This window comes from Nicotiana tomentosiformis, chromosome 12 (genome assembly GCF_000390325.3).
Source record: "Nicotiana tomentosiformis chromosome 12, ASM39032v3, whole genome shotgun sequence".
NCBI lineage: Eukaryota > Viridiplantae > Streptophyta > Magnoliopsida > Solanales > Solanaceae > Nicotiana > Nicotiana tomentosiformis.
The window spans coordinates 115,232,643-115,257,900 of NC_090823.1; the positions used below are offsets into that span (position 1 = coordinate 115,232,643).

A 25,258-nucleotide genomic window follows, 5' to 3' on the forward strand; every position below is an offset into this window, starting at 1 on the left:
TGTCCTATCGTGATACTAGCTTTGAACTGGATTAGGGCGGTGCATAATTTGGTAAATACCGAATTACCATACCGAAATCGAATTTTTTGGTATTTGGTATTTTGGTATTTGATATTTGGTATGGTATTTGATTTACATTTTATAAAAAATTGGTATTAGGAATACCGAAATATCGATACCGTACCGAAATATATATTGGATTAATTTTAAATATCCTGTCATCCTTGCAGCCCGCAGTTATCAAAGAGCTTAAGGAGAATGTTTCTAGTTCCATGTTCTTTAGTTAAAGCCTGTGCACCACCTATTTTTGTCTATGTGGTTAATGGATGTTACCTGAATGATTTCTGTAAACAACACTTGTGAAAAACTTATTTTGGTCACATTTAAGAAGCTTACTAGTGTCTGGTATATTGTGGAGATGCAAGTTAGAGCTTTAGACCAGACATACTTACAATTGTGGTATATTGTAGTGTTGTTGCATTCATATTTAACAAGAGGGGTTGCTCTGATGGTAAGCAACCTCCACTTCCAACAAAGAGGTTGTGAGTTCGAGTCACCCCAAGAGCAAGATGTGGAGTTCTTGGAGGGAAGGATGCTGAGTTTCTATTGGAAACAGCCTCTCTACCTCATGGTAGGGGTAAGGTCTGCGTACACACTACCCTCCCCAGACCCCACTAGTGGGATTATACTGAGTTGTTGTTGTTGTTGTTGTTATTGTTGCATTCATAAGATTGATTTTGCTGGCTAATTATAATTTTAATGGCTAGTTAAGGTGTTATTCTCCCCTAAATATAACGTTCAGAAGCTGCTTTAGAACCGAATAAACCGAAGTTACCGTACCGAATAAATCGAAACCGAAAGGCAAAAAATCGAACCATACCGAATTTAGTTAGGTACGGTATTGGTATAGCATTTTATGATACCGAATACCAAAAATACCGAACCGAAATATCTAAATACCGTACCGTACCGACCGACGAACACCCTTAAACTAGATTGCTAACGAGCATGTATACGGGTAAAATCGAATTTAGGATTTGACCGAGCATCCCACACGACAATTTGGGATCGAGAGATGGTGATAAAATCTCGAAGATCGGTTCCTGCCTTACCGAATTAGCCATCGGAACCACCATACTTGCCTTCGAGTTTATCGAGGTCATAACCGGTCCCGGTCATAACAGTCTCAAGGAATATATTGCCAGCTTATCCGACATGGGTCCGAAATTTCCGTAACTAACCGGGCATTACGGCGAAAATCACGGAACATACCAAAAAAGGGACCAACAGTCAACAAATCAAGGACCTTTTTACCTTTTATGGAATAATAGAATAATACCTTAAAAGTAGGTTCCCCTAATATATAAAGGGGGTCTCACAATTCATGAAAGATATTGTAACATACACTCATAAGCAATACATTACCGTTATCCTCTAAATTCTTTGTTATCTTGGTGTCAATCAAAGTACATTCGACTCAAGGGTGGTTAGCTTTCCTAGGCCGAAATTACCCAATCCGTGTGGTCTGCAGTTAATTTATCATTATTTATTTCAATTGCAATCTAATTTATCGTTCAGTATCAAGTTAATCTGCATATCCTTTAAACCACTAACAAATTTAATTGTTATCCGATTTTGAGGGTAAACAGAGCAAATGACATGTGCTCTATCAATCCAATCCCAATTTTTCCAGCAAGCAAGCGAGTGAGACTAGCGAAACCCGGGTCCACCTTTTTTAAGTCAAGTAATGTGACCCGACAAAGATTAAGGTTGTCGTATCATGTTGATAAAGGCCCCCGAACGAAGAGTTCAGTGAGTAAAACAAATGATTTTTGTCTCCATGGAAGAAGAATAGCCCCTCTCTTTGGTCACCAAGAGTTGGAGGTCTAACTTGTAAAAGCAAAGTTTGAATTCTAGCAAAGGCATTATTAATTGAATATATTTTATGTGCCTAAACAACATTGCCCGCATGTGTACGGGTAAGAAGGATCATATATTAAATGGATGAGTACCGACGTACGTTTAAACCAGCCGGAATACTATCATTTCAAAAATAATAATTTTGAGTTATGTTTAAGCTATATATATATACTGGGGATAACAGAACAAATGCTTCTTTTCGTCGAACCAATCAAACTTTAGAAAAGGCAACAATAGCAAACATAAATACCATTATGAAAGCAAATAATTAGATTAACAAGAGATAAGAGGGCAGACAATAATAATAATAACCATAGTACCAAGTCATCATAATTTTTTTTTCTATAATTGAGTAACTCATAAAAGTATAATAACTTATTCTTCACGGAGTTACAATCATTATACTTTAGAATTATTGCAATAAAATATAATATTTTCCTTCTCCATAAAACTATGAGCATATGACATGTATTCCCAAAAAGATTCTAGGGGAAAACATTTTCTTTAGCGTTGTTTTTCTTCAAATGATAATTGATGATATCTGACCAGACCTCGATCGCAAAAAGAGACTTGAAAATCAATTATAGCTATATAACATACAATTTTAATTTATTATAATCACTAAAATTCAATGTAGAAAAATATTCTAATAAAAATTTACCCATTTCTCCATTTCGGCAATCTCCTTGCGCATTTTTGCTAGTGAAATTTTTTTTCTCTATGATTTCTTCATATAACTTGGGACTACAATGAGGGCAAACTACAAGATTGAGCCTTTCACGTAGTAGCTCATTTTGATAGAAGATTTGTGCATTATGAAGACGAAGTGTACCATTGTCTCTCCTATAGCTAATTAAGAAAACAAAAAAAGAAAAAAGATTGTGAGCCCAATAAAATTTAGGATAAATAGCACAAATGAAGGAAAATGAAAGAAGAACTATAAAGAAAAATGGAAACTTACTCTTTAAGTCCGTACTTTGGCTTAGGACCTTGACTCCCATATGCCATTGATTAAGAGTTAAAGTTGAAAGAAAAATAAAGTTGATCTAATAATCTTTCAACCTTTGTGTGATCACTAAATCTTCTTCAGTAACGGAGATTTTGATCAAAAAACTTGATTTTGACGAAACAAGACTTAGGATATTTATATTACTCATTAGTGTTAATGACTTACTAATTCTTTGAGCGGGACCACTTTTTAAATGAAAGAGATTTTTGCATGTCATTTTGATAACAAAGATATGCATATTATTGTTGTAACCAAAAGATTCTAAGAAAAAGAAAATGATACAAATGAAAGTATGGTAAGAACATTAATTCTTATGCTTTATGTCATGAGTTTAAATTATGTCAACATACAATCATCGTGACAACTCTAGGAATTTAATCAGACTGGTCTTCAAATGAATATTATAGATAATGGATTTACGATTACTTTCCAAATGGGAGTAACTAAATATTATTAGTGTCTAATTTTAATTTCTCATTTAAACCACCGATCATCTTTGGACTCTAAGTAATACTTGAACTACCAAACAACCTCTTACCAGTGTTCACACTATTAATTATTAAAGTTAAATATTTCTAGAATTTCTGATTCTATAAATATTTAACTTCATTTAAAAGTCACCTTATTTATCTAGATTTTAAAATTTGAACCTCTTTTTAGAATATAGTTACTTCTAAGATCACACTATATAAGAAAAAAATAAATAAAGAAGTTATGAAGATTTATAGGGTTAACGATAACATGCTATGTCCAATCGAATATCTAATGATTTGAAGGGTTTACCCATATTAATAAGGTGTTGGAGAATTGAAATTAACTTAGAATCATCATTAGAACTTACCTTGGATGATAAAGGGATCTTGGAGGAAGTTAGGTTTTTGAGAGCTTCCCTTTTTAAAGCAAATTTCGTGTTTTAGGGTGTTGGGTATGATGTAGGGCTTTTGAAACGACCCTCTGAGTGCGCGTCCATGTAGCTGAAGGCCCAACCGCGCACCTGAACGCGCAGCAAGGGCAGTGGTACTGCCACAAGTGCGCTGCCACGCACGGGACATCTGGGCGCGCAATCGAGCGCGCAGACTGCACATTGTCTAGTAAAATGCACATAACTTCTTGAACAGATATCTCCTCGGGATACACAATATATCAATGGAAAGGTATTTCAAAGGCCTACAACTTTAATGTTTTAGTTTTCTCAAATTCTTAACAGATTGTCACATAACTGGAAGACAGACCTTCCATAAATTTAGTCGATTTTATCGAAGCTTATGCACCTTACTCTCCATCTTGATTCCAAAGCAACTATTTTCACCCATACTCATCTCGATAGGACTTCACATGCCTAAAATATCACATTAACACTACCACGCCTAATCCGAATTTATGAAGTGTTATATTATCTCCCCCTTGGGATCATTCGTCCTCAAATAATTGTCTTGGCTGTAACTACGGAAGACTCTGGACCCTAAGCGGGACTGATGGAAACACGTGAACATTGAACTTTCATGAACATATGCATACTAAATTGAATGAATACATTATTACTGAGATACTGAATTGAATGACTACTGAACTGACTAATACTGAAAGACGTGAAGATTATATATAAGGTCTAAATGAAAATGTTAGTCACCTTCAACGTTTCTCCAAAACACCCGCTAGCTACCAGAGCATAACACAAGCCTCACAGGGCATCATAATACATATAACATGAAATATATCCGTGAATACTGGTCTGTCATGGATACATGGATACTGAACTAACATGGATATATGAATACTGAACTGGCACGGATATTTGAGTACCGAACTGTCATGATATCTAAGCACTAAACTGACTTCAATATCTGAGTACTAAGATGGCATGAATATCTCAGTAATGGACTGACATGAGTATCTGAGTACTGGATTGATATGAGTGTTATAACATGAGTTCTGAATGCTGGAAACATAAATATTGTGACACGAGATCTGAATACTGGAAGCTTGAATGTTATAACATGACACGATAAGTACTGGGTGTACAACCGCCAATTCTGGTGGCAACTCTAACTCATAAGATACTTGCCCGATCCATCGTAGGATCCTATACGGCCCGATGTATCTGGGACTGAGCTTTCCTTTCTTCCCAAATCTTATAACACCTTTCATAAGCGAAACTTTCAGAAATACCCAATTATCAACCTGAAACTCTAGGTCTCTACAACGCACATCCAAATATGACTTTTGGCGACTCTGAGCCGTCTTTAAATTCTCTTGAATCAACTTGACTTTCTCCATGGCCTGATAGACCAAATCGGGTCCCAACAACTCTGCTTCACCAACTTCAAACCAACCAATTGGCGATCTACACCTTCGCCCATACAGAGCTTCGTACGGTTCCATCTTGATACTAGAATGGCAGCTGTTATTATAGGCAAACTCAATAAGAGGTATGTGATCATCCCAATTACCTTTAAAATCAAGGGCATATCCTCAAATGTCTGAATAGTGCGCTCTACCTGGCCATCTGTTTGAGGATGAAAAACTATGCTGAGGTTTACTCTTGTGCCTAATCCTTTCTGAAAGGTCTTCTAAAAGTTCGTTGTAAACTGAGCACGACAATCCAAAGTGATGGACAACGGAGTCCCGTGCAATATCCTGAATGTACAAATGGGCATACTCTTCTGTTGAATCTATGGTCTTTACTGACAAGAAGTGCTCTGACTTGGTAAGTCGATCTACAATCACCCAATCAAACCATGCTTTCAAAATAAGCGGGATATTCGTGTTATAAAGTCCATATTTACCATATACACTCAAGATATGTATATTCTATGGTAAAACACTAGGTTTTCTGCTTCTCGACTTTTACTTGCTGATAATTCAGACACTTGGCCACAAAGTTTGCGATGTTATTTTTTATGTCCTTCTACCAATACATCTCCTTGAGGCCATGATACATCTTTGAGGAACCTGGGTGGATAGAATACTTGGAATTATGGGCTTCTAACATGATCCTCTCTCTCTAAGTCCATCTATGTCTGGAATACAGAATCCATCTTGGTACCTCAAAGTACCATTATCTCCCCCTTGTTCAAAATCCATCGTCTTATACTTGTGAATCTCCTCTTTCAGTTGTAACAAGTAGGGATCATCAAACTGTTTCTCCTTCACTTTGGCTACTAAGGAGGAACAAGTCATGTTCTGGACAACAACTCCACCATCTTCGGAGACTGAAAGTCGAAATCCTAGCTTGTCTAAGGGATTAACTTCTTCCACTATAGTTCTCTTGTCTGTCTCAATCATAAGCTATACTTCCCATACCTGATTATCTTTTTAAGGTACTTCCTGAAAACACTTATAGTATTGTTGCGAGCTAAGTCTTTGAACGGTACTCTTAAGATTAGAGTCTCGTACAATGGCACTACCTTCGCAATGCATAATTAGGCATGATTTTATAGTTTTTATATCCCATGTTAACTATGCAGGTTTCAAATCTCCAACTAGACTTACTGATGATTTTCACATCTCCTCCTTATAACAAAGGTTAAGGTCTTGTACTTGCAGATTCCTTCTCTTTTGTTGGGATAAGAACAACGTACCTTGTCTTCTGCAATTCTTTGCACTTTATGTCAATTATGACTCATCTTCTGAGTAACTTCTGAGTAATCTTTCTTGCTAGAAAAAACTAAATTACTTACATAAACGGAAAGCTAATGTGTTCACAACAATCATACACAATCTTAATGGTTTAACTCTGTTCGCAGTCAATCTTGGGGAAACCCATTTTCGATAACTCTTAAAGGTTATTCTTCTATAGTTTGCTCTCTTACTGCCTAGCTGAATTTTTCCTCCACAGTCACTGTACTTCGGGTTTAACTTAAAATCTTTGGGTTCTAACACGCGTTCGGTGTTTCAAAATGTAACTCACTCATTAGTGTTAACCTGGCTAAGTAAATCAAACCGTACCTCTATTAGCTCTGCTGAAATTGCTAATTCACTGTATTTACTCAAAATTTACTTACTATTCTTTTACTAACCAACTGCTAGTATCATGATTTCTTGTTCTGCTTTGAATAACTAAAGTGAAGCATGAAGTTATTCCTAACTTCCTTCACCATCCGACCCTATTCTACGATCGCATACTATCTTTTTTTTATAACTATGTACATAGATCACACTTAGGGAAATTTCATATATCTTAAACGAAACTGGAATATCTAACCTCAAACTTTCTATTTACTTCAAAATCATATCAGACTATAAACATCCGGGGTAAACACTTAGTCACATAACTTATAGGGGAACTGTCATATCTTTTATCTCACAATAATAACTGCTTCTTATAGTAACTTACTAGCGTGGTACTTTCTAGTTCAAATTTGAATAAATCTAAACAGCTTAAAATCATTCCCTGAAATTCAATATCGGTTGCTCTTGGTTCTCATTTCGTACATCATATCTTCTTAGTCATATGCATGAGTTGTATGAAAAGCACATCTTTGGTACGTTTCTGACTCCTAGGTATATTGCCCTTAGGCTCTTTTCTGTCCAAAACTATAGTAATCAATTCTATGTCCGTTGCGCTTAAATTATTAACTTGTTACACCGTGGGGTCTGACATATGAACTATCATCATATAACATGTGGCTCAATTTCCAAGAATAAAAATGAAATTGTTCTGTGAGGTAAAACACATACGGATACACTACCATGAAAGGAACAAACCCAATTGTAAAATGAATAGTGAAAGAAAGAAAAAGAAGGCAAAGAAGAAAATGTATGATGCACCAAAAGTCAGCAGTAACAAAATCCACAGTGTGAGGAAAGAAAAAAATGTGTGAATTGATATCGGCGCATGCAAGAAAAGAAGCAATGTTCATATTTTGATATTTGCCTATAAATAGGCATCTCTTTCCTCAATTGTAAACCATCCTCACATCATTATTCTCTCTCTCAATATCAATTAAGAGCTATTGTTTGTGTGACCGTGGAGTAGCAAAAATTACCGAACCACGTAAATCTTGTCTTGTCTTATGCAATTTATTACTTTTCTCTCTTAAATATTTTTTCCCTTCTATTAGCCTGACACACTTCCCAATAACTGGTATTAGAGTACAAACAACATAATTATGGTAGAAAGCAATATAGTGTTGGTGCAATTTACTATTCACATGGATAATGCAAGACTATTAGTTACTATTCACAATATTAAAGTACATTTCATAAATAGTGAAGTACTATTCATAAATAGTAAATAATATTCACAAATAGTAAGGCACTCTTCACATATATTTTTTTGTGTGTGCAAAATGACGTCGGAAGAAGGAAAAGTGAAGATTGACAAGTTCAATGGCTAAGATTTTTGGATTTTGAAAAATACAAATAAAGGACTATTTGTATCAGAAAAAAATTATACTTTCCTCTGACCGGGGTAAAACCAGAGAATATGGCCAAATCAGATTGGGATCTATTAGATCGCCAAGCTCTTGGAGTGATTCGTTTGACGCTAACACGAAATGTGGTGTTTAACATCATTTACGAGAAGACCACTACAGGCGACCACTACAGGCTTGATGAAGGCATTATTAAATATGTACGAGAAACCATGTGCTTCAAATAAAGTCTATTTTATGCGTCGATTGTTCAACTTAAAGATGACAAAAGGTGGATCTGTCACGGAACATATCAATGAGTTTAATGTAATATTAACTCAGTTGAGTTATGTTAATATAACATTTGATGATAAAGTTAGGGCATTGATTCTATTATCATTTCTACCATTGAGTTGGTCTGCAACAGTAACTGCAATTAGCAGTTCTTCGAGAAGTACCAAATTCAAATTGGATGATATTAGAGATTTGGTTCTAAACGAAGATATTCGCCGGAGAGAATCAAGTGATTCCCCAGGATCTGCTTTTAATACTGAAAGCATAGGGAGAAGCAGCCAAAGAGGACAGAGTCATGGTCGTGGCAGATCAAAGTCAAGGAGAAGAGGGCAATCACAAAATCACAAAGACATTACTTGTTGGAATTGCGATAAAAAAGGCCACAACAGTAGTTAGTGTAGAGAACCAAAGAAGAAGAAGGATGAAAATTCAGAAAATGTAATTGCTGAACAAGTCGGTGATGCACTAATTTGTTGTGTAGACAGCCCAGTCGAATCTTGAATTCTGGAATCAGGTGCATCATTTCACTCTACCTCATGCAAAGAATTATTGCATAATTATATTCCTGAAAAATTCGGGAAGGTTTATCTAGCAGACGGCGAACCTTTAGATATTGTCGGGAAAGGTGAAGTTCATATAAAGACTTCACAAGGCATGCTATGGAAATTGCAAAATGTCCGACATGTTCCTGGCCTCAAGAAAAATCTGATATCTATGGGTTAGATTGACAGGGAAGGATACACAACGACATTCGATAAAGGATTGTGGAAAATACAAACAATAACAACAACATACCCAGTATAATCCCACAAGTAGGGTATGGGAAGGGTAGTGTGTGTGTAAACCTTACCCCTACCTGGCGAGGTAGAGAGACTATTTTCGATATACCCTCGGCTCAAGAAAAGGTGAAAAAAGAGAGAAAGAAAGAAGACGAAGAAGAAAGAGTAAGAAGAAAGAAAGAATCGGGGGACAAGGGACGATAAGGAAAAGGGGAAAAAGAAAACTACAATAACAATAACAAAAACAACAACAATAACTACAACAAAACAACAAGTAAAAGAAAAAGTAACATCAAATATTAACAAACTAGAAAATACAATACACGGAGCGAACGAAACAATAAGCAAATACTATATGTCAAGGAATACGAAAAAAATAAGAGAGCTACTAATACTACTAAAAAGAACGGGGAACTCTCGACTACCTATTAGACTACTACCCTAATCTTCGACCTCCACACCCTTCTATCCTGGGTCATGTCCTCGGTGAGCTGAAGTGGCACCATGTCCTGCCTAATCACCTCTCCCCAATACTTCCTCGGCCTACCTCTCCCCTTCTCAGCCCCGCCACGGCCAACCTCTCACACCTCCTAACAGGAGCATCCGTACTCCTTCTATGCACGTGCCCGAACCATCTCAGCCTCAATTCCCGTATCTTGTCCTTCACGGGGGCCACTCTCACTTTATCCCGAATAGCTTCGTTCCTAATCTTATCTCTCCTGGTATACCCACACATCCACCTCATCATCCTCATTTCTACTACTTTCATCCTCTGAACATGGAAGTTCCTGACTGGCTAACACTCAGTCCCATACAACATAATAGGTCTAACCAGCACTCTGTAGAACTTACCTTTTAGTCTTGGTGGCACCTTCTTATCACACAAAACATCGGATACGAGCCTTTATTTCATCCACACTGCACCGATATGGTGGGAGACATCATCATCAATCTCCCCATTACCTTGGATTATAGACCCGAGATACTTGAAACTACCCCTCCTCGGGATGACTTAGGTATCAAGCTTCACATCAACGTCCGCTTCATGAGTCTCGTCACTGAACTTACACTCTAAGTATTCCATTTTGGTCCTGCTCAACTTGAAATCTTTTGACTCTAGGGTCTGTCTCCAACCTCCAGCCTCAGGTCAACCCCGTTTCCCATCTCATCAATCAGCACTATGTCATCGGCAAATAATATGCACCATGGCACCTCCCCTTGAATGTGCCGCGTCAGCACATCCATCGCCAAATCATATAATAACGGGCTAAGATCTGATCCCTGATGCAACCCCATCACTACTAGGAAGTGATCTGAGTCATCTCCCATTATCCTCTCCTGAATCTTAGCACCATCATACATGTCCTTGATTACCCTAGTGTATGCTACCGGAACGCTGCTAGCCTCCAAACATCTCCACAAAACGTCCCTCAGGACTTTATCGTACACCTTTTCTAGGTCTATAAACACCATATGTAGGTCCTTCTTTCTCTCCCTATACTGCTCTACTAATCTCCTCACCAGATGAATGGCTTATGTAGTCGATCGCCCCTACATGAATCCAAACTAATTCTCGGAAATAGACACACTCTTCCTCACCCTGAATTCCACCACCCTCTCCCAAATTTTCATAGTATGACTCAGCAGCTTGATACCCCTATAGTTATTGTAGTTTCGGATATCATCCTTGTTCTTGTACAAGGGAATCATCGTACTCCACCTCCATTCTTCGGGCATCTAATTCGTCTTAAAGATAACATTAAATAACCTAGTAAGCCACTCCACGCCTGCACGGACCGCAATCTTCTAGAATTCTACTGGGATCTCGTCTGGCCAGTCGGTCTTCCCCTTCTCATCTTACACATCGCTCCCATAACCTCTTCGACCTTAATACGCCTACAATAACCAAAATCACTAAGACTCTCGGAGACCTCCAACTCACCCAGCACTATGCTTTTGTTTCCCTCCTAGTTCAACAATCTATGGAAGTATGTATGCCATCTTCGTCTAATATGAACGTCTTCCATCAATACTTGCCGTCCTCGTCTTTGATGCACTTCACTTGGTCCAAGTCACGAGCCTTCCTCTCCCTCACATTGGCTAACATGTATAACATCTTGTCCCCGTATTTTTTCCCAAGTTCCGCATACATGCGTCCAAAGGCAGCAGTCTTAGCCGCCGTAAATGCTAACTCCGTCTCTTTCTTTGCCTTCTTATAACATTCGCTATTCGTCCTCTTTTCCTCCTCGTTTGTGCTCTCTACTAGTTTCAAATAAACCGATTTCTTGACTTCAACTTTACCTTGGACCTCCGCATTCCACCACCAGTCTCATATACGTCTACTAGGGTATCCCTTTGTAACCCCTTTAACCTCTCTCGCAGCTTCCCTAATGTAGTTTGCTCTCATGGCCCACATCGCAGTCGCGTCCCCGCTACTCTTCCAGGCCTCCATCGCTAGCAACCTCTCCCCCAACTCCTGGGCTTTGTCCTTAGTCAAGTTTCTCCACTTTACTCTAGGTTGACTGCACACTGCTTTCTTCTTTCTATTCCTCTTGATCCCCAGATCCATTACCAGGAGCCTATGTTGGGCCGTGAGACACTCACTCGGGATGACCTTGCAATCCGTGCAAAGACCTCTATCATATTTCCTACAGAGAAGATATTTTATCTGAGTCCTGGCCATCGTACTCCGAAAAGTGACCATGTGCTCCTCCCTCTTTGGGAAACTCGATTTAGCTACCACCAAATCAAAATCTCTAGCGAAATCCAATAGCGAAATACCTACCTCGTTCCTATCTCCAAATACGAACCCTCCATGCACATCGTCATAACCCCCATCATTAGCCCCGATATGGCCATTAAAATCCCCTCCAATGAAAATCTTCTCTGTGCATGGAATACTACATACCACCTCGTCCAAGTCCTCCCAGAATTACCTCTTTACCTCCTCGCCCAAGCCTAATTGAGGAGCATAAGCAGTAATCACACTTAAAGTAAGCCCCCCAACCACAAGCTTAATAGCCATTACCCTATCAGTTACCCTCCTAACCTCGACCACTAGATCCGTACCACAGTTTATACCTGTTAACATCACGTGCATTCGTACCTTTCCACACGGTCTCCTGGACAAACGCTATGTTGATCCTCCTTCTCCGAAGAATCCTACCCAACTCTATAGTCTTACCCATCAACGTCCCTATGTTCTAGGATCCAACTCTCAACCTAGAAGCTTCATTGTCCCCCTTCCCACCCTTTCCCCCACCTCCCGCCCCACCCGATGATATGACTTTACTCTCTCATCGAAAACCACAGCCACTATAAACTAAGGGTACTACTTAATTACTACCACTCAATCAAAAGAGCGCTATAACAGAGGAAAATATGCTAAGAATATGAGAACTTAACAAGTTAAAAGTGTCAAGAACAAGTACAAAAACTCAAACAAGTATTATCACAATTAATCTACCTAAAGAGACAGATGTAACAAGTAAGGTTGAATTCAATACAAGGCACTACCAATAAAGAAAATATTCTAAGAAATATGAAAACTTAACGAGTTAAAGGTGTCAAGAACAAGTACAAAAACAAGAACACAAACTCAAACACATGCTAGCGCAGTCAATCTACCCAAAGAGATAGATGTAACAAGAAAGGTTGAATTTAATACACAGCACTACCAATACAGAAATAGACAGATGTAACAGAGAACAAACCGACTAAACAACTGCAACTAAAAATGGAGAGATAGAACCTGGAAATCGGAGAGCTAGCCGGAAGTTAGGTGGTTGATTCCGCGGGAAAATCATGGGTAGTGGTCGCCGAAAATTTACTTGGAGGTGTCACCGGTTCTGGGGTCGCCGACGGTGACCTAATAAGTGGTTACTTGTGGCTGCATAGATTGTAAACAGGAAATAAGAAAGAGACGGGAGGGAGGGGAAAAGAGAAAAGGACGCCGAAAAAGAGTCGTCGGCAGTGCCGGACTACCCTTGTCAAGGGTTTAAAAACTTAAAGAGGGTAAATAAAGAGACGAGGGAGAGAAAAGAGGCGATGGGGGAAGAGAGGATACAGAGAGATAAAAGAGAAAATAGAAGAGAGTGGAGCGATTGCCTGGTGGCCGTCGACGGCAGCGCTGGTTTAGGCGAATTAAAAAAGACGAGGGGGGCGTTCTGTACGTAACTAGAGAAGAGAGAAAAGCAAGTTCTGATATATGCACGAGACTTCAAGAAGGGAACACTGTGTGTAACTGAAATACAAAGAGATAATATAGCAACGGTCGATCATGGTCGTGATACAATATTGTGGCACCAGAGATAATATAGCAACAGTCGATCATTGCTGAGAGGATGAACAAAACCCTGAATGAACGAGCCAGAAGTATGAGAATACATTCTGGATTGCCGAAATATTTTTGGGCTGAGGCTGTTAACACAGCAGCTTACCTCATAAATAAGGGACTCTCTGTACCGCTGAATTTTGAAATTCGTGAGGAGGTATGGACAGGAAAGGAGGTAATTCTCTCACATCTGAAATTTTTTGGTTGTGTTGCTTATGTGCATGTAAACTCTAATGATAGAGATAAGCTTGATCCTAAGGCCAAGAAATGTTTCTTTATTGTCTATGGTGATGATAATTTTGGTTATCGATTTTGAGATAATTAGAATAGAAAGATCCTAAGACACGGGAATGTCACATTTAATGAAAATGTGATGCATAAGGACAAGCTTGAAGTAGAACCAACCAGCACCAGCAAACAGACATCTGAAAAAGTTGAGTTAGAAGAAATCTCAGAAAATGAAGTGGCTAGAGGGATTACAACTGATTCTGAAATTAAAGATGAAGAACCAGAAGCCGAATCTGGATAAGAACCAGAACCGAAACCAGAGATAGAATTAGATTTAGAATCAAATCTAGAGTCAGGACTTGAATCAAATTCGGGATCAGCTACTCTTGAACCTACAATAAGGAGATCTAAAAGAGTCACGAATGCTCCAGATAGGTTAACTTTCTCTTTCTCTCTTTCTTTTTCTCTCTCTCTCTCTCTCTCTCTCTCTCTCTCTCCACTATTTACTTCTGACTGATGCTGGAGAACTAGAGCATTTTTTTGAAGCAATGCAAGGTGATAAACTCTGATAAGTGGAAGCTAGCCATGAAAAAAGAGATGAATTTTCTTCAAAAGAATAAAATATGGATACTTACAGAGTTACCAAAAGGAAAGAAGGCATTTCATAACAAGTGGGTGTACAGGGTCAAGGAAGAGCATGATGGTAAGAAGAGATACAAAGCACGATTAGCAGTAAAATGTTTTCAGCAGAAGGAAGGAATTGACTACACCGAGATCTTCTCTCATGTACTCATATTAACTACTATCAGGTTGGTGCTAAGTATCGTAGCTGTAGAAAATTTGCATTTGGAGCATCTAGATGTTAAAATTGCTTTCTTGCATGGTGACCTTGAAGAAGATATCTACATGAAGCAACCAGAAGGTTTTCAAGTTTCTGGTAAAGAAAACCTTGTGTATAAGTTGAAGAAGAGTTTGTATGGTTTGAAACAAGCTCCCCAACAATGTACAAGAAATTTGGTGGATTAATGCATAACAATGGTTTCACACGATGTGAGATAGACCAATGCTGTTAATTTTTAAAAAAATTGGTGAATCCTATATCATTTTACTTTTGTACGTTGATGATATGTTAATTGCAGGATCTAGCATAAATGAGATCAATAGAGTTAAGCAACAATTGGCGGAGGAGTTTGAAATGAAAGACTAAGGACTAACTAAGCAAATGCTTGGGATGAGGATTAGCAGAAACATGTCTGAAAGAACTTTAAAGTTTTCTCAAGAAAAGTACATACATAAGGTACTAAGCAGGTTCAGTCTTCATGATGCAAAGACCAGAAGCACTCCACTCAAAAGCCATCTTAATCTGTCGAAGGACCAATCACCTAAGACAGATGAAGAAAGGGAGTACATGTCCAAAGTTCCATATGCTTTAACACTAGGAAGTTTCATGTATGCTATGATTTGCACTAGACCTAACATAGCCCATGCACTTGGAGTTGTCAGTAGATACATGTCAGATCCAGGAAAGGAGCATTGGGATGGTGTAAAATGAAAATTGCGATATATCAAAGGCACCTCAGGTACAACACTTTGTTTAAAAATGAGCAATATTATCTTAAAAGGTTTTGCTGATGCAAATTTAGGCGGCGATCAGTCACGACCCAAAATCCCACTACAAGCGACGTGATGACACTTAGTCTCTAAGACTAGGTAAGCCAATTACAATTACATTTCAAGCCTTTTTTTTAATTCAATACAGGTGCCAAAAACCAACAGCAGAAACAATTATGAAAACCTCCCAAAACTGGTAATACTGAGTCACGAACTCTAACTGAATACATGGAATGATCTCAAGGATCGAATACTCAATACTGTTTGATTAATAATTAACAGTACAATAAAATGAAAAGACTCCAAGGGACTGCGATGACTAAGCAGCTCTACCTTGAGTCCTTGCGATTACGCTTTAACTCTGTCCGAGTCCGATATCTCCAATACCTGGCTCTGCACAAAAATATACAGAAGTGTAGTATGATTACACCACAGTCGGTACCGAGTAAGTATCAAGACTAACCTCAGTGGAGTAGTGACGAGGTACAGTCGAGACACTCATTAGTCTAATAACATGTGCAATATAGTATACAAAAATAATAGAAAATAAATAACAATAATGGAAACAATAATCAACTAGTGATATATACAGCAGGGCAACAAGAACACCATTAATATTGCTCAACAAATAATAAATACAAGTACAATCAATTAATCTAGTCCTTCAAACATAAATCTCTCTCTTATATACTTCTCAAATAATAATCTTCAGGATATAATACTTTCCAATAAATACATTTCAAATATACTCCTTCAAATAAATATTTTGCAAATATAATTTTTTCAAATAAATCTCTTTCAAATATAATTCTTCAAATAAATCTTTTTCAAATATAATTCTTCAAATAAATCTCTTTCAAATATAATTCTTCAAATAAATATCTTTCTAATAAAAGTCACCATGTGATACCTCATTTCAAAATCAAAAAATACGGGTCTCAGTCCACTTTCATATTTAACAGCACCTCGTGCCAATTTCTCTATCACAACCGCACAGACAACTCACGTGCCAACACACAGTAACCTTATCGCTCCCCCAGATAATATTCCAATACACATAACCACAGTGAAATGCCACCCTTATACCCACATAATATCAACAGTGAAATGCCACCCTTATCCATCGCATAACAGTAACCTAAATCACACAACAATTTAAACGGATATTACCACGATAACACAAAATAACAATTCATATTATAAATTGCCCATAGGCCACAACCAATTCCAAAGATGCAACAAAATCAATTAATTTCATAGCAAATAGCTCAAGGCTCCACACAACGTATATAAACCTCAAAAACAACAACAAGGAAGGAAAATTAACTCAGCATGACACAGCACCTTCTTTAGTCCAAATTTTTAAAAAATATATTAGTACCTCAATTTAAACTTATTTAATAAATTATTTGCATACGAAAAAATTCATAATATAATTATTTCCAGGAAATATCAAATCATAAAGACACACGATATTTTCATAAAATTCCAAATCGCAATCACACCAAATTATCATATAAATACAAACTCAACAAACAAAGAATGAGGCATGACAAATCAAGGACTTACTAAATTTTCACAATTTAATACATCAGGGTGTCTACAAATATTTTAACCGATATAGTCTGCACATATAAACTAAGTACGTACTCGTCACCTCGCGTACATAGTTTTCCAATCACACAATTTTCACATAAGACTCAATGCCTAGGAAAAATTTCCCCACACAAGGTTAGGCAAGATACTTATATTTTTGAAGTTAGACCGATATTCCAAAATTGCCTTCTTGCTTGAATTGACCTCCAGACAGCTCAAATCTATCCAAATTAATTCAATTCAGTTAATACTAATTATAGGAATTAATTCCATATGAAAATACTAATTTTCAAACAAAATCTAAAATTTAACTCAAAAATCGCCTGTGGGGGCTACGTCTCGGAATCCGACGAAACTCATAAAATCCGACAACCCATTAAATTACGAATCCACCCATACCAATTTTATCAAATTCTGATAACAACTCGACCTCAAAATCTAAAATTTTCGTTCTTGAAAAGTTTTGCAAAAATCTTGATTTCTTCCATTTAAATCCGAAATAAATGATGAATATAACCATGGATTTATGAAATATAATCACTTTTGGATATATGATACTTATCCAAGTCGAAGTCATGAAATCCTCAAAATAGCCCAAGAACTGTGCGCCAAAAAACCAAAAACAAAATGAAGGAAATTACCATTTTTGGTCCTTAAGTTTTTGCCCATCCGTCACTAAAAGTTCATTTTCCGTCACTAAAAGTCCATTTTTTGTCACTATAAATCCACATCAGAACTTGCTTGCACTAATAGTTATTGTTTTCACTAAATATGCTCTAACTCCATCATACAAACTCGAAATTCGACGATTCTTGTTCCTATGAGTCACAAATAATAATACGAACCTAGTTGTTCAATCGAAACTCAATTCGGAGCTCATTTTCTCAATGCGATACCAATTTCGCTATTTAAATAATTAACTCATGTTTCACGCTAAAAATCCAATCCCGACTTGATGAAATTAGACCAAACTATCCAGATCACTCCTATAATTCATTATCAAAATCTCGGAAGTCTCAAAATCAAATTTCGATCTCTAGAACTAAAAATGGACCTTTGGATCATTACATGCTTATGCTGAAAACATCAAACTCTTCCAAAACTCTTCCCTGACAGCCTATAGTATATCAACCATAACTTCTTGTACTCAACTCTAACTACCAAAAGGTTTAAATTTCTGTAAACTAGATACAAAGGTCTACAACTTTCATGTTTTTATCATTGCCAAACTCCTTATAGGTTGCGATATATAAGCTCCCAAAGTCAGCTCTGTGCAACAGAAATTTCTGGTGATGCACACTGCTGTAGCCAAAATCTACAGTACCAGCTTCAGTCAATCGATCATAACTTTTTGTACAAATATCCGAATGATGAATGGTTTATCATTCTCGAAATTAGAATCAAAGAGCTATAACTTTCATGTTTTGATAATTTCCATATTCCTTATAGATTTCGTGAAATAAGCTTCCAAAGTCAGCTCTGCGTATCAGAAATTTCGCACATTGTGTCAAAAGAAACCAATAGTTAAAAATGATCCGAAACTCACCCGAGGCCCTCGGGACCTCAACCCAATACACCAACAAGTCTTAAAATATCATACGAACTTAGTTAAAATCTCAAATCACATAAAACAACGCTAAAACCACGAATCATACCCCAATTCAAGCTTAAGGAACTTAAGAATTTCTAACTTCTACATTCGATGCCAAAACCTATCAAATCAATTCTGATTGACCTCAAATTTTGCACACAAGTCATAAATAACAAAAAGGATCTATAAAAATTTTCAGAACTGGATTCCGACTCCGATATCAAAAAGTCAACTCCCCGGTTCAACTTCACAAAAATTCAACTTTCGCTATTTCAAGCAAAATTTCACTACAGACTTCCAAAAAATTTTACAGACACGCTCCTAAGTCCAAAATTACCATACAGAGCTATTGGAATTATCAAAACTCTATTTCGGAGTCATTTACACATAATCACCATCCGAACAATTATTTCAACTTAAGCTTCCAAAACAAGAATTGTTCTTTCAATTAAATCCTGAATCATCCGAAAACCAAACTTGACCACCCTCGCAAGTCATAATACACATTTCAAAGTTGCTCGGGACCTTAAGCCATCGAACAGAATGTAAATTCTTAAAACGACAAGTTGGGTCGTTTCATCCTCCCCCTCTTAAAACATACGTTCCTCCTCGAATGTGCCAAGAATTATTCTGAGGACATTAAATTTCTGAGTGTATTATTACACACATACTCGTGAGTGATTCTACGTCACCACAATTATGCATGGGTCCGACAATACCATCTCAGTTGAGATTATTTATTTTATCCCCATTTATAAATGTTAAAACCAACTTCTTACACTCTAATTAATTTTGAAAGGCCTTATTATCACATCAACACGTGGTATTAGTTTCAACCAGCTATAGCAACTCGTGCCTATGCACACATCAACGTATGCCCATAACCACATCTCTGGTCATAATAAATGTTTATAATTAATTCCAGCATCCTTGATTAATCTCATATTAACTAAAATCACATTTCAAATTTTTGCAACACTGACAACAACATGCGAGGCATGAAGACCTCATAATTATTTATCTGAATCATCGAGTGGCATTTAACACCACCTGGGTACTCACCTTATAGGCTAAAACGCAATGTTTATAGCACGAATATGGCTAAATATGCACAGAAACATATAAAAGAATTATCAAATAAGCCTAACAGGCATGACTCCCCATTAATACTATAGTTCAAATTTAATTTCACAAAGGGAGAGATTAAACTCATAAATTTTTCACCACAAGGACCTCGTCCTTATAAAACTTCCACCGTGGCTTGTAGCCCAGTTTAAATATTTCACATCATATAAAAATGCAAGGATCTTGTCCTCCACTACGAATCACAAGTAATTTGCACATTGTGCCAACTGAAATTTTTAATTTCCTTTCTTTCTTCTTTTCAATAAATGTCGTAAATAATTTTCTCAACACATAATGAACCCCTCATTCCAATATGGCATAAAATTCATAAAATTGAAATCAATTATTCCGAAATCACATCTAAACCCACTGTAGTGAGTAATAAATATCACTTTTGGACTTATAGTCATCAATGGTGTACAAAAATAAAAATGATAGACACGGGCTAACATCATCAAATCTCCCAACAGGGATAAACATATAAGTGGGTCACAAAGTTACGAAGCTCGCCCATAAGCAAAGCATAATAGGAGGACTCGCCTCAATATTCAGAACCGAATCAAATTAAGGAAAACCATTCATTTATAACAAATCAGGATCATACCTGTAATGACACCATATGGTGTAGTAGCCTCAGCCACACCATAGAAATTATATCAACAGGATGGGCCTCCCCTCTAGGGCGCCCTCTACCCGCCTGTCCTCCACCTCTATTTGACTGTGTACGTCGGGTTGTAACTGCATTGGGGCCTATAGCCTGAGTGTTCTGATGAAATCTACTTCTCCTAAGTCTGGGACAATCTCTCATGAAATGCCTAGTATCACCACACTCATAACAACCCCTCTGAGGTCGTGGCTACTCGTACTGAGTATGTGCCGAATAACTAGAATAACCACTGTAAGAATTTTGTGTCGGTGGTGCACTATAAGAACTTACTAGAGCACTCTAAGTAATCTGATGTTCAGACTGAGCTGGCTGACTGCTTGAGCCTCTGCCATAATGGGTCATAGCTGAAGAGTAAAATCCATTGAACCTTCCTGAGCTTCGAGACCTTTTGGTCTCCTTAGACTCCTTTTCCTCACTTAGAACACCCTCAATCCTCCTCGCAATCTCTACTACTTGCTGAAATGGAGTATTAATTTGCAACTCTTGAGTCGTGCATATTGAAAGATCATAATCGAGCCCCACAATGAATCTGCAGCCTCGCTCTCTAACTGTAGGAACCAAGATAGGTGCATGACGGGCTAATTCATTGAACCTGATAGCATATTCTAACACTGTCAGAGTGCCCTGACGCAACCGTTCAAACTCTGTGCGCCATGCATCTAGGAGAGTTTGGGGAAAAAACTCTTTCAAAAACATTTCCGAAAATTGAGCCCAAATTGGTGGCATTGCATTGGTTGGTCTACTTTCTTCATAAACTTGCCACCACTGATACGCTGCGCCTGACAGCTGAAATGTAGTAAAGGCAAATCCGCTCACTTCCATAATACCCATGGTGCAGAGAATATAGTGACACTTTTCTAGAAATCCTTGGGCATCCTCTGAAGCTGTGCCACTGAAAGTAGGTGGACTATACCTCTTAAACCTCTCAAGTGTCTTTTGTTCTTCTTCTGATGCCCCTGGCCTGACCTCGGGCTGAACCGGAATAACAGGTTGTAGCGGTACTACATTCGGAACCTGATCAATGTGAACCTGCTCATATGGAGTCACGGTAGGAGTCTGAGCTACTCCCCCAATCTGCGAAATATTTGGTGCAACAGAGATCAATCTCGCCTTAGTTAATGTACCAAACATACTCAGGAACAGTGCTAAAGTCTCCTTAAGTCTGGGGGTAACAACTGGTGCTTTTGGTACCTGTCCCCTAACTAGAGCTACTGGCGGCTCCTTAACTGCTGTTCTGATATGTGCTCTAGTCGCGGCACGTTCCCTTCCTAGGCCTCTTGCGACAATAGAAAAATGCACGAGTGCCTGGTCAGTTGACCCGGTAGCACGTGTCCTCACCATCTGTGAGAGAATAGAGATACAAAGGCTCAAATTCCAAATTCAACAAATTTCGCACAACAGAAATGAAAGAAGTGAAAATTTCCTAACAGTTTTGTAGCCTCTCAAAGATAAGTACAGACGTCTCCTATCGATCCGCAAGACTCTACTAGACTCGTTCATGACTTGTAGAACCTATGAACCTAGAGCTCTGATACCAACTTATCACGACCCAAAATCCCACCACATGCGTCGTGATGGGACTTAGTCTCTAAGACTACGTAAGCTAATTACAATTACATTTCAAGCCATTTTATTTTGAATTCAATATAGGTGCCAAAAACCAATAACGAAAATAATTATGAAAACCTCCCAAGACTGGTAATACTAAGTCACGAACTCTAACTGAATACATGGAATGATCTCAAGGATCAAATACCTAATACTGTTTGATTAATAATTAACAGTACAATAAAATGGAAAGACTCCAAGGGACTGGGATGACCAAATAGTTCTACCTTGAGTCCTTGTGATCACGCTTTAACACTATCCGAGTCTGATATCTCCAATACCTGGCTCAGCACAAAAATATGTAGAAGTGTAGTATGAGTACGACCACAGTCGGTACCCAGTAAGTATCAAGACTAACCTCAGTGGAATAGTGAAGAGGTACAGTCGAGACACTCACTAGTCTAATAACCTGTGCAATATAGTATACAAAAATAATTGGAAACAAATAACAATAATGGAAACACTAATCAACCAGTGATATACACAACAGGGCAACAAGAACACCATTAATATTGTTGAACAAATAATAAATACAAGTACAACCAATTAATCTAGTCCTTCAAACATTAATCTTTCGCCTATATACTTCTCAAATAAAAATCTTCAAGATATAATACTTTCCAATAAATACATTTCAAATATACTCCCTATAAATAAATATTTTTCAAATATAATTCTTCAATTAAATCTCTTTCAAATATAATTCTTCAATTAAATCTCTTTCAAATATAATTCTCCAAATAAATATCTTTCAAATATAATTCTTCAAATAAATCTCTTTCAAATATAATTCTTCAAATAAATATCTTTCGAATAAAAGTCACCCTATGACCCTGAAACTGATAGCATATTCTGACACTGTCATAGTGCCCTGAAGCAACCGTTCAAACTCTGTGCGCCATGCATCTCGTAGAGTCTAGGGAAAAAAACTCTTTCAAAAATATTTCTGAAAATTGAGCCCAAGTTGGTGGTATTGCATCGGCTGGTCTACCTTCTTCATAAACTTGCCACCACTGATACGCTACGCCTGACAACTGAAATGTAGTAAAGGCAACTCCGCTCACTTTCACAATACCCAAGGTGCGGAGAATACGGTGAAACGTTTCTAGAAATCCTTGGGCATCCTCAGAAGCTGTGCCACTGAAAGAAGGTGGACTGTACCTCTTAAACCTCTCAAGTCTCTTTTGTTCTTCTTCTGATGCTCCTTGCCTGACCTCAGGCTGAACCGAAATAACATGTTGTACCGGTACTACATCCGAAACCTTACCAATGTGAACCTGCTCCTCTGGAGTCATGGTAGGAGTCTGAGCTACTCCCCCAATCTGCGAAATATTTGGTGCAACATAGATCAATCCCGCCTGAGTTAATGTACCAAACATACTCAGGAACTGCGCTAAAGTCTCCTAAATTCCGGGGGTAACAACAGGTGCTTCTGGTACCTATCCCCCAACTGGAGCTACATGTGGCTCCTCAACTGCTATTCTGACAGGTGCTCTAGTCGCGACACGTGCCCTTGCTCAGCCTCTTCCTAGGCCCCGGCCTCTTGCGGCCCTAACAAAATGTGCGGGTGCCTGGTCTGTTGACCCGGTTGCACGTATCCTCACCATCTACGAGAGAATAGAGTTACAAAGGCTCAAATTCCAAATTCAACAAATTTCGCACAACAGGAATGAAAGAAGTGGAAGTTTCCTAACAATTTTGTAGCCTCTCGTAGATAAGTACAGACGTCTCCGTATCTATCTGCAAGACTCTACTAGACTCGTTCGTGACTCGTAGAACCTATGAACCTAGAGATCTGATACCAACTTGTCACGACCCAAAATCCCACCACAGGCGTCGTGATGACACGTAGTCTCTAAGACTAGGTTAGCCAATTACAATTACATTTCAAGCAATTTTTTTAAATTCAATACAGGTTCCAAAAACCAACAACGGAAACAATTATGAAAACCTCCCATGAATGGTAATACTGAGTCACGAACACTAACTGAATACATGGAATGATCTCAAGGATCGAATACTCAATACTGTTTGATTAATAATTAACATTACAATAAAATGGAAAGACTCCAAGGGACTGCGAAGACCAAGCAACTCTACCTTGAATCCTTGCGATCACGCTTTAACTCTGTCCGAGTCCTATATCTTCATTACCTAGCTGTGCACAAAAATATACAGAAGTGTAGTATGAGTACACCACAATCGGTACCCAGTAAGTATCAAGACTAACCTCAGTGGAGTAGTGACGAGGTACAGTCGAGACACTCACTAGTCTAATAACCTGTGCAATATAATAGACAACAATAATAGGAAACAAATAACAATAATGAAAACAATAATCAACCAGTGATATACACATCAGGGAAACAAGAACACCATTAATATTGCTACACAAATAATAAATACAAGTACAACCAATTAATCTAGTCATTCAAACATTAATATTTTGCCTATATACTTCTCAAATAATAATCTTCAAGATATAATACTTTCCAATAAATACATTTCAAATATACTCCCTTTAAATAAATATTTTTCAAATATAATTTTTTTCAACTAAATTTCTTTCAAATATAATTCTTCAAATAAATCTCTTTCAAATATAATTCTTCAAATAAATATCTTTCAAATATAATTCTTCAAATAAATCTCTTTCAAATATAATTCTTCAAATAAATCTCTTTCAAATATAATTCTTCAAATAAATATCTTTCGAATAAAAGTCACCCTATGACCCTGAAACTGATAGCATATTCTGACACTGTCATAGTGCCCTGAAGCAACCATTCAAACTCTATGCGCCATGCATCTCGTAGAGTCTAGGGGAAAAAACTCTTTCAAAAACATTTCTGAAAATTGAGCCCAAGTTGGTGGTATTGCATCGGCTGGTCTACTTTCTTCATAAACTTGCGACCACTGATATGCTCCGCCTGACAGCTGAAATGTAGTAAAGGCAACTTCGCTCACTTTCACAATACCCATGGTGCGGAGAATACGGTAAAACTTTTCTAGAAATCTTTGGGCATCCTCAGAAGCTGAGCCACTGAAAGAAGGTGGACTATACCTCTTAAACCTCTCAAGTCTCTTTTGTTCTTCTTCTGATGCCCCTGGCCTGACCTCAGGCTGAACCGAAATAACATGTT

At 37.7% G+C, this 25,258-nt stretch overlaps 1 protein-coding gene across 1 annotated transcript; it reads right to left on the reverse strand.

Annotated features, from left to right (window-relative positions):
* Positions 1–10,472: 10,472 nt before the first annotated feature.
* Positions 10,473–10,829, reverse strand: LOC138903258 (secreted RxLR effector protein 78-like). Its single transcript, XM_070191196.1, has one exon. It carries the CDS (start codon positions 10,827–10,829, stop codon positions 10,473–10,475), a length of 357 nt encoding a protein of 118 aa, XP_070047297.1.
* Between the last annotated feature and the right edge of the window lie 14,429 nt (positions 10,830–25,258).